At 40.2% G+C, this 15,232-nt stretch overlaps 1 protein-coding gene across 6 annotated transcripts in view; it reads right to left on the bottom strand.

Annotated features, from left to right (window-relative positions):
• The window catches only part of NEK7 (NIMA related kinase 7), a 54,821-nt gene that overhangs the window by 24,723 nt on the left and 14,866 nt on the right, over positions 1 to 15,232 (bottom strand). For 5 of the 6 annotated variants that reach the window (NM_001031264.2, XM_015290270.4, XM_046944338.1 and 2 more), the window contains exons 4-5: positions 9,406 to 9,468; positions 8,760 to 8,870 (exon numbers count right to left, since the gene is read on the bottom strand). In NM_001031264.2, the coding sequence (NP_001026435.1) occupies positions 8,760 to 8,870; positions 9,406 to 9,468 (174 nt within the window). The remainder of the gene's footprint in view (positions 1 to 8,759; positions 8,871 to 9,405; positions 9,469 to 15,232) is intronic. The other variant, XM_015290271.3, reaches the window with a different exon arrangement.

The following is a 15,232-nucleotide window of genomic DNA, read 5'->3' on the forward strand; positions in this document are numbered from 1 at the left end:
TGCACTAGCACTCTGAGGCACTGAGTAACATGGTTTAGTGGGCATGGTGATAGGCTGATGGTTTAACTAAGTCATCTTAGTGGTCTTTTCCAATCTTAAAGATTCTAAGTTTTAGCATCTCAATATCCTTCTTGCAGTAAGGGACCCAAACAAGAACATCACATTCAAGGTGCAGTCTCACCCGTGCCACACACAAGGGGACAATCGCTTCCCCAGGCCTGCTGGCCCCACTAGTTCTGATGCAGACCAGGATGCCATCAGCCTTTTTGGCCACGTGGGCACGTTGCCAGCTCCCCAAGAACAGTGGAAGGGGCAGGTTGGGCAGCTGTGATGGGAACTTTCAGAAGCACAGGCAGGAGTCTCACTGGGTAAATTCAACAGATACAAATAAGAACCTGCTATGGCTCACTGGGTCACAACAGAAGAGTGAAGACTGATTCAAACATTTTCATGCTTCTGAGAGACTCATGTTTCTAGAAATGGAGCTTCTACCTCTGTTATTTTCTATTTAAAAGGTCATATAGTTCTAGCAGGAAAAAGCAGTGTTCCAGAAGCGACTTTTGGTTCTGTTCATCAGAATGCCAGACTGGACAGGTCCTTCCTCTCAAAGAAATAACAGTATCAAACAAAAAAACCCACACAACTGAGATAAAAACTTCTCAAACACATTCTCCTTTCAAACACGGTCAAAATGAAGACAACAACTTAAAGAAACAAATCTAGCATGAAAAACAAGTCTAAATTCAGGTATATTTTTATGCTATTCATCTATTAATTGAACTGCTAATATGATTCCTGATTAAATTCCATTACAAAGTCTGGACAAAAATCACTACAAAGCCGTATTTATACTCATCCAATCCTTTTCAAGGATTCATTTCACATTCCCTTATAGTCCGTCTATAATCACTGTGCTCCATTTAACATTATTGCTCATGCAAACAAAAAGAAACCCAAGAAGCCGCAGTGTTCAGAGATGAAGATGACCTACAATAAGCAGGTCTACCTGCAGAGCCACTACAATAAATCTCCAGTACTGAATCACTTCCATTGTCCCTGCAGTTACCTCTGAGCAGCGCTTCCTGAAACACAGAGCTACATGTTTAAACCCAGCACTATTTGTTTACATACATTTCTCTCCAATAAAAACCCTTGGGAAAACTGTTTCAGCATGAAGAAGTGAAATTTGTGTTTGAATCATTAACTCTACCCCCTAATAAAACGCAGTGGCATGACACAGTAAATACCAAGGTTTCCATTTTAGCTTTTTTTTTCCTCCTTCATTTTACTACAATTACAGCAGACAAGTCTGAAATCTTCCCATGCTCAGCAAGTTACCTGCGCAGCACAAACACTGACACTGCAGATTTTGCAAATGAACTCAATGAAAACCTAAAGAAAAAAAATGAAATAAAGAAGTCTTCAAGTATTGCTTGCAGGGCATCTCCAATGGTAAGTTTGGTGCTAACCGAGCACCTGCCAGACTGCCCCGTAACACACACGCATGGGGAGCAGCAGCTTACCAAGAACAGCCTTCCTACCTCAGCAGGGCTCTGCCTTTTCTTTTTCCCAGTATTTTAATAGTATTTTTAAAAATGAAGTACAAAAAAAAACCCAAGGAACAAAGGTGACACAATGTTAAAGAACATGGAAAAAGTAATACGTGGATATTTGAGGCTTCTATCAATGACATTATTGCAGGGGAACGCTCATCTGTTCTCTATTATAAGACAAAAGCACATGCTAAACCAAAATACTACAACCCTGCAGTCACTTTTTAAAACTGTTGTTCGCCAATCTTAATAAATCAGTATGATGAAAAGGAAGTACAGAAACATGCAAAAAAAAACCAACTTGCAGAAACACTACATCCAACTCACCATGTCAAGCATTTGGAAGTAAATGCGTGTACAGAAAGCCCTCAGAATTAAAGCCAACTTCATTTCTCCCCCTCAAGAACATTTGCAGCTATCAGGTTTTGTGCTGTTTGGTTTTTAACCATTATTTTAACACACCATCTTCTCATTCATTCACGCCACTGTGTTCATGAGCAGGTTCGACATACCTGCTCATAAGGCCCACGGGCCTTATTAGGTGCACCACTCAAAGCCCATTGTTAAGTGTAAGTTGGGAAGGGAAGCTTCCTGCTATACAACCTTGGTGTACCCAAACTAATACAACAAACTTCATGAAGTTTATCTTCACATATGGCCTTAAAAATAAGATAAGATGGTAATATCCCTACTTTACAGATTATAATAGGGAGCAAAGAATCAAGATCAAAAGTGTTAATTACTTTTAGCACCAATCTTAAGCACCTCCTTTTTGACATACTTAGCTTTACAGAACAGTTCATCTTCAAAGCACAGTCTCTGCTCAGATCAGATGGAGCTGTGAATACTCACTACTTCTACAAATCAAACCCCAGTCTACCTTGATTATCAGAAACACAGAACAAGCAATTACAGTTCCCATCAAAAAAGCAGCTCAAGCAGTTTATACAGTATCCCTTACGAACAGCAGCACCAGAGAGCACGAGAAAGAACTGTCTCTGGAAAGCATTCAACTGCATTAACCACAAAACCTCTGTCTTCCTTGAATTCCCTGCCTTGGAAACTACCACTACAGCACAGGAGGCAGCACAGACAACAATTTACAGCACACACTGTGCAACCACACTTCGCTCCTACAGTAGCTGCACCCGTAACACTGAACAGTGGCTCATCAAGGAAAAGCTGAACCTGTAAATTGACGTGGCATAAGATACTCAGTCATATCCTCTTCTAGTTTTGATTAATCGATTTTGAAGATTCCATGATGCTTCCTTAGGTTATATGCAATTCCCTCAACTTTAAAAACAAAAAACCATAAAAATAACAACAAATGCAGGCACTCCATCACACAGCAGCTTACCACAGTTGGCACTTTTACAGCCACAGCTAGTGCGGGAGCTGACCAAGCAACTTGCACAGCAAGTATCATCCCTCAGCAGGGAACAGCTGGGCACCACCAGCAGACACGTACATTTGCCAGCAGCAGCAGAACAGCCACTCTCCTCACCTCAAGGCCCACTCCGCTTCCCAGGTGGCAGTGCCCTGCAGAACAGGTTCCTTGTGCCCCCATAACATTTGTACTATCTGTAACCCCTGTACAACCTGCCTCTTCTCTACATCCCTCTCAGACCTGTCTCTTCATTTCCATCTCTTCATTCCATTTTCTCTGCTGTATGCCATCACTGCCCGTCCCCAGTCAGGCCAAGTTACCCCAGCCAGGCTCTCTGCCTGCTGACAGCTCATTTGTCTCCCCGGGGTCCTTGCCCTGCCTGTCCTACCCTCTGGAAACACACTGCTCCTTCACTCAGCTCACTGGGTTCAACACTGGACTCCCATTTCTCCCAGTGCACCACTCTTACTCCCACTGACATACTCACCAGTCTCTCTCTAATGCCTTCTGCCCTAACTGCCCAGTCTGCCTTTTCCCAAGAACTGCTCACCAGCTGCTCCCAGTTCACTTGCCTTCCCCAATCTCAGTCTTAACTGCTCTCCCCACTTGAGGAGAATTTGGTTGCATGTCCCAACCAACTTTCCTCTCCACCTGGTCTTTTGTTTTCTCTATATTCAGCTCAGATCACTCTATGTTAGAAAGACTAAGTACCCTCTGAGAAATATTGAGGTTTAAGCCCATCCAAAACATCTGGAAAAAAGCTGTTTCTGGCAAAACAATTTCATTTCAGTCACCCATGCTATAGGTTGAAGCATTCATTCACTCAGGTGGTATGCAATGCTGTCAGCACTAGGAGATGCAAGAGGTTTGTGCAGCTCTGCATGGAGGAATGTCACCACCCCAGCTGCTGTGACCCAGCCATTGCTGCAAAGCACATACAAACTCTTCTGTTAGGACTGAATTCAGGTGAGTTTTCATGGCCATCACGGTACAAAAACCCACCTCTCAAGTTTTACATCTGCTCCAAACCACAAGGGGCTACAGCATTTCAGACAAAACGCTTACTCAATTTTAAAACGAATAAACAAATAAAAATCACATCTTAGCAGAATCGCGGATTTTTCCTTAGCCTTCTACTAAATCACACTTTCTGGAAACACAGGGAAGCCATCAGCTGGCATGGAACGTTTTTGTATGAGCTTGTTTTGTTCTGACAAACCAAAAATGTGTTCTCACACAGCTGAATCTCCAGCAGCCCTAACAGCAAGCAGAACTCCCACCTTGCTAGAACACAGCTGGGTGGGCAGCACAATGCTGCAGCTGCAGTACTGCCACCCAAACTGCACTGGAAACAGCACCGTTGTCCCACCAGCCTGCCAAACACAGAGGCCAGTCATGTCCTCCAACTGCTCCAACTGTCAATCAATACTGTGTATAACCAAGCACTAGAAAGCCCATCTAGTCAGTAGCTGACGGTCTCCCATGACATTAGGTCATGCCCTGGGAAGAGGTAACACCTGATCTGCTCCATTCTGACCCCGTATCTCTTCCTTACACAACTGCAACCCCAACGTCATACTCCCCCAAATCCTCCAATTAGCACAGCAGAAGAGATTTATTGCTCTTGCAGTTAAGAAGTGTCAACTTATTGCTAGCGCGTACTATCAGCATTCACCATCATCTCATCCTGGACACCACACACCATACAGCATTGGGGTTGCAGTCATGGGGAGTCTGTAGCAGATTTGCAGCAGCTTCACATTAGCAAGATCAGCACTCTGGGCTGCAGAGCTGTCCATGATTGAAGCAGAAATTCCACACCTTACACCCTGATGAAACAAAAGCTGTCCCACAATGCTGTACAAGCAAAGTAACAGACCAGCTCTGCTCTGAATTGTACCAAAAAGCCCGAGGTACACCCTTAGCACAGCAAATATGCTCCAAAACAGTTCATAACTTATATACTTTGGCATGGGGAGGGGTGAGAAGGTGTGCATCCCAGGAGAGAACTTGCCTGATGCAATTTCACATAACCAAGTCCAAAAGAACCAGCACAGGTGAAACGTCAGAATGATCATCAGTAAGACAAATACAGAAGTCTAAACAGAGGTGAAGCTACTGCAGCTCCACAACCAGCAACTCAGACGTGCTACCTATGACTGCTGCAGTTTTGATTGTCCTATTAAATACATAAATGCACACACACCTTTGGTCAAGGACAAGGAGTACACTGCTTCTGACTACAGAAACCTGAGAAATCAGTATGGAGCTCATACTGTTTTAAAGTATTTCATTAAGTTTTAAAATATTTGCTTATTTTATTTAGATAGCAGTGCTTACTTTATTTAAATGCAACATGGAAAAAAAATATATGACTCTGATTAATGGGTGAAGTGCATAGGTGACATTTTGTAGAACTCAGTTTCTTTCTATCTCTTGAGAAAGCTGCTAATATGTTTTCAGCTTTTTAGATGAAAGCTTTCATGCTTGTTCCCAAAACATGATGAACTTCCTGAAGATCAGCATGACATATTCAGTTTAACGTTTGCATTTTTTTTTTCTGGAGCACTAAGATTATTTGCCAAAAAAATAGCTAAAAATATCTACAAAAGGGAAGCAGATCTGAAAGTTCTTTACATAAACTCTAAATAAAATATCCTAATTATTCTTCAATATTGTTCAAGCGCTATCATTTTAGCATCATCAGCACAGACTTTGCTCACCAGTTTTGGTTATGTTTAATTTCTATTTTCTACTGACCCATCCTGATATATTTTCTTGGCTAATGCCATTAGGTTCATATTTTTTAATGGTATTTTCCTTATGCAATATATACCAGTTGTTCCTTTAGTGGTTTCAAATTTGTTTTTTCTAAGCCCACAGCATTGCCACCACAAAACAACGTTCACCCTGTCACTGTGCTGGAAGAGCAGTCACTAACAGAACAGGAGATCAAGCCCCAAACCTGCCTTACAACGTATTTGATATTGTAACAGGAGGCAGCATTACACAGTAATACCAGGACTCTGAGTGCCCTTAACCCTGGGAGCAGTATTATCTTAAGACTGCCACATTCCCAGTAGGGATCACAGGCACTGACAGTCAGTAGGCTACAAGGAAGTGGAAGCAGGCACAGCAGTTACTAATTACTTACTTGTAAAATCTTCAGTGCAGTGCTATCCAGCAGTCAATTTTACAGACACGGAAGATCAGGACTTGTTACTCCTTTCACCATGCCTACACAAGGCATGCTCAGTTTAGAGCTGTGTATGTTTCAGTGCAAAACCAATGTGAAGTCAAACAACTGTTTCCCAGACTGACAGGGTTTGGTTTTCTTTCTGTGTTACTAACATGACACGTTCAAGAATGCGGCCATTCAAAACTAAGATAAAACAACTCTCATTTCTGGACCTTCTACTTTTGAGAAGAGAGGCTGTACAGAAACACATCTGTGTGACAGAGAAAATGAGAGCAGGGAGATAAAGTGAAATTCTTACTGGATCCCTGGATTAAATTGTAGCGGGGGGGGAGGAGGAAGAGAAGTGAAAGCGCATGAGATGTTCCTTATTTCATTATGAGATTCGTAAATGCCAATGCAGAGGGTTTTTTTTTCCCCTCCTCCATACATCAGATTCTATGAATTTTATTAGAATCCATTATTGGTCCCCAGTTTGAATGCATCAAGTGATTTTCCCCAGTTGTCTACTCAATGGGGACAAAGAGAGTATTATTCACAGGTAACAAGAGGGACAGTACAAAAGCCGGACTGGGAGGACTTGGTTCATTAAGGGAAGAACTGAAGAATTCATTAAGGTGCACTGTGAGGCACCACAGCCTTGCAAGCATTCTCTGATGTGCCAATAATGTCATAACAAATACCCAAGTAAACCAGTTAAGTAGTTTTCCTCGACGTTAACACTGGTTTCAGTGTCATTCAAGCCATGGTCATTTACAATTATAAAGACATGTTCCATCCTTGTTTCTACAAATCACACAGCAGCCAAATACCCAAACACCCCTCTGGGGATGCCTCTACATCCTCTAGCAAACGTAGAGCAGCAGTGTAGCAATACTAGAAACCGAAGCACGGCTTGCTTGCTTAGTAACACAACGTACTTAGCTTAGTAACACGACAGGCAGGCATTATGCTAGGAAGTTTTCCACATCATTACCTACTATTTATTTTTCAGGCAATTTTTACAATATTTTGTTCAAAGGGCATTGTAACTGATGCCCCCACACTTACACTGTTATCGTCCAAACAGTCTACCGATTCATTTTCTCCATAAGCAATATGAAGACTGAGAGCATTGTGACACCTCATACATATTTAATAATAGCGCGATAGGTTGTCATTAACATCAAACAGCAATCTAAGTTTGCTACATTAAACATGATCCTTGTGTTAAGACGACAATCACAAACTACCTCCAAGATTGAGCCTGTACGAAATACCCACTGACTTGGACAAGGGGTAACGTGGCCAACTGCACTGAAGGAGCCATTATTCACACACTGGATTTAAACAAGAAAAATAAAGGGAGAGGGGGAGAAAAAGCTTCGATGGGTCATAAGACCAGATATGCCATAAGGTAATCTCTCACAGAATACTCTTATTAATAACTGTTGTGTCAAAACTGAACATTCAAAAGTGAGACAAACCTTCCTTTTTGTTTTATGAAATGTAAGCCCACAAAATTAATAATTCATGAGACAAAGAAAAATATCAGATTTGGATATAAATATTAACAGAACACTGTCAGCCTGTTTAGAACCAAATTTTGACTGTACAGCAGGACAGCTATCAATCTATGAGGCAACACTCTTCTAGAGTTCAAAGAAAAAGAAATCAGTATTTAAGTCATTAAGGAAGAAATTAACATTCACCATTCATGGAGGCTCTCAATGAAAAAGCAGAACGCTGCCCTGTACCCAGACGTTGCTGAGAGAATAGCAGCTGATTGGTGTTATTCGTTCCCAGAGCTACGCTGTGCCGACAGCAATAATGTTGGTGCACACACAAGAAAGTACACCAAAGGGACACAATATAACAGGCTCAAAGGAAAATGGGTAGATGATTGTCAGATGACAACCAGATGAAAAAAGCTGGTTAAAAGTTAATGCATGTTTCAGAACACAAAGTTCAAAACACAGCTCTTGGGTAAACGTTCCCAATCAGCTGAAGAGCTGGTATTTAAGTAGTACAGGCTAAAGCACTTAACCGATAATCCACAACCACCTATCAGCAAGCAGTACACATGATTTCAGGCAAATCATGAAATACGTTTTCAAAGGATTCGTTAGTCTCAAGGTAAGTATTTCAGATGACCTAGACAACGATGCGGCCATTCCCATTTCAATCATTATTTTGTTTGCTGAAGTGATTGGCAGTCAGAGTTCGAGATAAAAAAACAACCACTTCCTCCTTCTGACACCAACCCTTCCTGCTTTCAGGGCTATTATGAAGTATAGAAAAACACAACTGCGCCAAAAATCAGGAAAGGCATCAAAATGCACTGTTCTGAAAGATGGTGACAGTGCTTTTCTTGAGGATTTTCCTCTCTGTGGTTGTAAGAGAAGTCTAGTTATGAACCCATCTGCACTTATACTGTGAGCAAAAGCATTAAAAAAAATACTTCCAGGTAAATCAATACTGGCTATACATTAAAAAAACAAAGGTCAGTATAACACTTCACTTTTCTTCACAGTTCCTGCTGTTGTAACCACATTCAACACAGCAATGATCAGACAGGAAGAATAACCAAAGAACTTCAGTATTAATAAATTTTAGTTATTAAAAAAGAGTTATTTCCTACCTTTATCATTCTTGAGAGATCCCCAGCATCAGCTAATTCCAACACTATGTTCAGTTCGTTGTCTTCAATGAATGATGCATAGTATTTAATTACATTTGGATGATTCAGTTGCTAAGAAAGCACATTTATAACGCACATCTTAGTGTGATGTCTTATCTTTTATGAATGTAACATTCTCACTTAGGCAAAAACAACACCTAAACTTTCCTACAGTAAGATACAAAACATTTCTGCTTATAAGAAGCATTTACAGATAAACATTTTGCAAGAACATGCAAGACTGAAAGAACATTGTGGCCATTTCAGGTCAAAGTTGCACTGAAAGAAAAACAACTATTTTAATTGTATCCGTGCAATAGCACGCTAAACTCATCTGAAACAGCCAAGCCTACTTTTAAAATCCCTATTTCACTGTGCACAAAACACTTAACTCGAATATTGTATTTTTACTTATGTCTACTTGAAAAGTTGCATCATTTTCTAGGATTCACTTCTCATTGTTAACTTCTGAAGTAATTCAAGATTTCTGAAGCGAGATTTATACAAGCTCTATGTAAGTAGCAGAGGACACTTCACATACATCTGTGAAAAAAAATGATGTACTTCAGTGATCACTGCAGTTTTTTTTAAAAAACAAATCTTTTACCTTTAGAAGATCTATTTCTTTGATGCAGTCAGCGCGGGCCTTGGCATCCATTAGATCAAATATCTGTGCATAAGAGATAAGACATTTATTAACTGATTTAATAGGACACTGCGTGATTATTTTTTTTTTTTTAACTCATAGCATCTACACAGCAGCTGAAGTTACTCACTACATACAGGACAAAAGGTAATACTGTCACAAGAAATACTTCTAATGCTCTTTGTGCAATTGTTAACAGTGCAGTACTGGTTTTGCTGCTCTACCAATTCTTGTAGCCCCTTTGTAGGAAACACGTACATTGAAAATACAAGTTGTCTGGCAGCTTAGCTGCCACCTCTACTTATCTGTTCAAATACATGGAAATAATTCAACACCTATCCTTCAAGTCAGCTCTAATCCAGATGTCAGCCTCCTCTCCCATTCCTCTTACACTATTATCAGAAACTGATTCTTTCTAGGGCTGAGCTTGCCCTTCTTTCCTTGTCTCTTGCTACAGCCCTCTGGTTCCATTTTAAAGATGGCAAACAATTCTGTTCCCTCAAGATCAAAACTTCACTGTCACCTCCGTTTCCTTCTCTTCCATTTCTTGCCCTTCAGCAAGGGAAGAAGTGATTTGAGTTCTTTAATTTGTTTACTACAGCACTTTTTCCTAAACCCTCATCTGTCACCTTGACTCTTACAGCCTTTTACAGTTCAGCATCTCTGTTTATTTTTTTTTCCACCTCCCATCTGCTCCAGATTACTTTGCAATGTATCTCATCTATGCCTCTTGCACAGTTAACCACATTATCCTTCAATAATATATATTTTGTTCACAGTATTTTTTCTGGCCATTAAGAAACCTTATGCTAATTCTACTCACTTACATTTGACCCCAATTCCTTCTGTCTTCACACCTGAAAACTTCCATCTAATATCTCACGACCAACCCCAGATACAAAGACATGAAGTAACAGTCCTTTGAGTACATAACATGCGCACAAAAGCACTACTGAAATGCCAAACCTGGAGATGGGAAAGAAGAAACAAGAGAGAAGGAAAGGAAACAAAACTACAAATAAGAGAGTGAATAAAACACCTTACAACTACTTGCATACTGACACCAGTATGGTGGGTAATAAGCATACTGAGCTACAAGGAACAAAAGCTCCTTCTCAAGGAGGAGGTTCTGGAGGCTGTAACAGAAATAGCAGGTTAAGTCACAAGAAAGTGAGGCTAACACTAAGAAAAAAAGCAAGCGCAGGTGTAGCAGGAAAGAGTACTGTAGCTGAAGTTATAGGTACAAGTATTTAAAGATAAACAACACTGATGGAAAAGACAGCAGAGTTTACATTTTAAGGTTGGGATCACATTTAGCCGAGGAGATGAAACCGTTGGCATCTGCTATAGATCTCAACCCTGAATGAAAAAACACTCTTTCATCATCTTGAAATACACTAACCATCCTACTATTTGCTACAGTCATGAAGGACTGCCATAGTTTTCTTAAGGAACACTTGGGAAACTTGTAAATGCTGGAGGCAGTACCTTAACAGAAGGTCACTGGGAATGCATGATATCATGAATGGCTTTCCCAGCAAACTGAGGGTCTAGAAAAAGCAAAAATGCACACATCTCTCCTGCAAACAACCAGTGAAAGTGTACTGAGTAGCAGGGGACATAAAAGAGGATCGGTACAGGTGCACTTCTTGACACGTTTGCTAAGATCTTTACTCAGTATCTAGAACTTATGAATGATGCTCCAGACGCGGGCATGGAGAAGTCCAACACACTGGGGGACCTAATCAAAGCTGCAAACAGAATTTGGGACTGAAAACTGTACACAAGTTCTACTCATAATGCTTAGAGAAATTATTCAAAGCAGCTACACCAAAAAACAGAAGCTGCTGACAACAGCAGCGTTAGGGTAACTGAGGCTGTAGGTGTGTTCTCACCTGCCTGCACAACTGGCACAAACTGCAATGCAATCGTACCTAAAATTCGTATTATTTTACCCTCATTTTTCATTTTCAAGGACTACCATAAGATAATTATTTCTACTAAGTAACTATGTTTGCTGTGAAAAACCTATTAACATGCAGAAGTTGTATTTAATATTTGTCCAGTGCATCAGTTTGCACGAAGCGTCATCCAAATGTCACTGTGACATTCTGGGCTGTACCCTATCTAGCAATTACTGGGAAATTCCTAAAAGCAGATTGGCAAACAGAGCTAGAGAGATGTGAGAGGACCTCTTCAAGCCCTTACCAAAACTGTTCCTTCAGCATTCTAGAAGCATCAGCAGTAAGCGCTGTCAGGAGATCCCAGCACTCACAGAACCACTCGTGATCTATTTTAAGGCACAGAACACAAACTGTTCCCTACGCAGATGCGTAAACTAAACAAAAAGGCTGTAATACGTGCAATCAGCTTCCTGAGTAAACTTCTTGCATGCAGGCTGACACACGCATCTACTGCTCCTCAAAGGCTCTGTGCACAGCAGAAGGTTTCACAACAGCCACCAGATGGAAAACATCAAGCCTTAGCTACTAAGCATAGACTGTATTTGCTCTATCCCCAACTACCAGTTTAATTCAACTTCTCAAATAAAATGCGTGTGTCAGTGTCAATTTCAAATAGCACCACTTTCAGAACTTAAGGTGGGAGCCTTCACCCCCTGCTCTAAAAAAGGAATGCTCCATCACTTTTGCATGAATTCCTCTTCAGTACTAAGAAAGGTCTTTTTAACCTCACTATTTAAATGTCTATTTAACCCGTTTGTTTAAAATTTGGTGTAAAATACCTTAAAAGCATTCCTAAAGCAGAACACAAACATTTCTGCTGCAACATAAACCCACAGACAAATAAGCAAAATAAAGACTCAAATGCACATAAATATTAAGAGATAATACTGAACAGCAACAACGAGCATTACAGTATTTTGCCACCGCTGTGCCAAAACAACAGTGCTTCATAAAGTGTGAAATTACAAGTGCTTTCCTAAGATTAATTATCTCTAATTCAGGCCTGGAGTAGCAATCCACTGACAATGCACAATGAATAATGAATGTTAGGCGCTGGATAAAAGGGTGCATTGTTTACATCTGTAACACAGAGGTCTCCGGTTTTTGAATGAACGGGAAGAAAAGGTGGAACAGTGTGAGGCAGAAATGTGACAGATCTGCAATCCTGTGCAAATATGCAGCTTCAGAAGAGATTTTCAGTAGCTAAAGTTTATTTTTAAAAATACTACATTGGGCAAATTCAGCCTTACAGTCACTGACCAGATATTTACAAGCTTAAAATACACTATTTTAAGCAGCTTGTATTTAAGTTCTTGCTCGTTTCATAATTCACATCCCCATATAACAAAACAAACTGTCCACTGCCTGTACTGTAATGTACCGATGAAGCATCAAAAGATAACTGATAGGCCATTCAGACAGAGACTTAGTCCAACAGCAAAGGACTGGGAGACTAGCAAAGGTTTACAGACACACAGGCCCTTCCTTTAGGGCTGAAATAGCCAGAGCATCTTACTAAGACCAATACAACTGAGAACTACTGCCAAAAGAGTTGGTCCAGTCTAACACCTTTGAAGGAAGAGGTAGTATGTCAAGCAGTAGGGAAAATGAAAGTGCAAGAAGTGACTAACTACTTAAACCGATCAAGACTGTACTCTGTGGGACAAAGACTGGGTCATCTTCTCACTGACTCCCATTTTTTGCATTCTGTAGCATTCTAAAATTTAATTTCCAGTCTTGGCTCTGGAGTGTATTTTGTAGGCTCCTGGCTAGAATCAAGACTAAAAGATCAGAGATAAAGCAAGTATAACTGCAAAACATCATCCCTAAATCACCGATTGCTGAGTAGGTTTTCTCCTTTAAGGACAAGATTTCTTCCAGAATTTAGCAGCTGCTTCCTTCCCTCTTCTAAGGGACTGCTGGAGCTCTTACTGCCCAGAACATAGCACTGGTATTTCTCTTGTCAGGATTATATGCAGTAGTAGTAAACACATCCTGCTTCCTCATCAGGCATAACCTGGTTCAGTCCATTTTGAACATCACACTGAAGAAAGTTATCAACAAGCTCTTCAAATTTCGACTGTTACATTCAAAACTTACCAAAAAAAAAAATCAATAGTTACTTAAACATTAAAGACAGTGAAGCAATGACAATTTGCCTTGTAATTCTGGTTTTACTTCAATAATATTTGAACAGCATCACAAAAGTAGGGTTCCACTGAAAAAGAACGAACCAATTTACTACATATACCATCTCCCTAATTACGAAGAGGCCAAGAGCACATCAAGAGACGAAACACAAAAGGGTACAACCAGAAGAAAACAAACATTATGTGTTTTCTGTTTAAATTACTAGAAAGCAAATGCAAGTTCAGTAGTTTTCACACGGCCATATATTCAGCTGAAAACCAAACCAAGAACACTATTACTCCATAGCATCTGGACTCAGAAGCAACGATAAATTCAGTGAGAGTGGTTTCTGTCACCATCTGCTTGTCCTTCCTCCCGCAGCACATTACCGCCGCTTGCTTCGGCGCACACCAAGTTCTACAAATACCCACTTTGTAGATTAACATTTATATAACATTAATATAACATTTATCAATATTGTGCGTATTTCGGCCAAATAAAATTTTAATGGCAGAAAATAAATATTCTTGTTGGAAAGCTTCATTAAAAATAAATAAATAACAATCAAAACTGGCAGTTTTTTTGGAACAAATAGCAGCCTGAGATCCAGGAACTCTAAGAAAGGAAAAGAATAAGTCAGAGCCACAGAGCTTGTGGGCAAAGACAAATGAGGAACCACAGAAAGGGATTAACTACAGACTCAGCTTTGCCAGGAAAATGAAGCAGGGGTGGAGGTGTAAGACTTGCAAAAGTCAGAGAGGCCGGCATGCAGTACTGAAGGTGTGAGATGAAAAAGTGAAAAGAATAGGAAAAGTAGGAGAAAGGCCAGATCTCCATCTGTTTTTTGTTTGCTTGTTTTAAACACAAAGTTAAAGGATTTAAGAGATGTTGTCTCAATGGGGAAAAGTGGAAAAACCAAGCACAGGTCTAAAATACAGAGAATAGAGTATGTCTCTCCTGACAATAAATAAGTTCTTTTCTCACTTTGTCTATACTAAGCTTCCATTAATGCAACAGCAAACAAACAAAGTGGTGTTGTAATTTAAAGAAGTGACTGAAATTAAAAGAAGCACCATCACAGAGTAGGCTCTGGAAACCCTCTAAAAAGCAATCACTTCTCATTAGAATAAAACATCTACTAAAACATATTTCACAGTGAATTGACAGTGATTATATGAAATAGCATTTCTAGGAAAATCTGAAGGAAGGCCACAGAAGCAGAGCAACAATGAAGTTGGTCTCCTGTCAAAATAGAACCCCTTTGATATCAACTACACAAGCTGACACAGCCATGTCAAGTGGGCTGTGACACATCTGACCTATCACAAAACATTTGAACTCCTGGTAATAATTCATGATACAGTTAATAATAATTTTTCTTCCCTCTATACAATACCCAAATCACACCTTCCATTCAAGTAACGGTCTTCTACATGGACCTAGACTTCATATGGAAAGTGATTTTTACAGATCACAAAACATCAGCCCTCCTGATGTGCACTATTCAGGAACATTTACAGGAAGAACAACTTAAATTGGATGCTCATAGCCCTAGGATGAAGCCCTTGGAAAGACCTGCAACACTTTGCTCTTATTTCTTACTAGCCACCAATTCTATTTTTAGATATTTATCAGATGATTTCTGCAGCAGAGAAGCCACAAAGGCTGCTCTGAAAGTAATGCCTTCTATTTTA

The sequence above is a fragment of the Gallus gallus genome, chromosome 8, assembly GCF_016699485.2.
Source record: "Gallus gallus isolate bGalGal1 chromosome 8, bGalGal1.mat.broiler.GRCg7b, whole genome shotgun sequence".
NCBI lineage: Eukaryota > Metazoa > Chordata > Aves > Galliformes > Phasianidae > Gallus > Gallus gallus.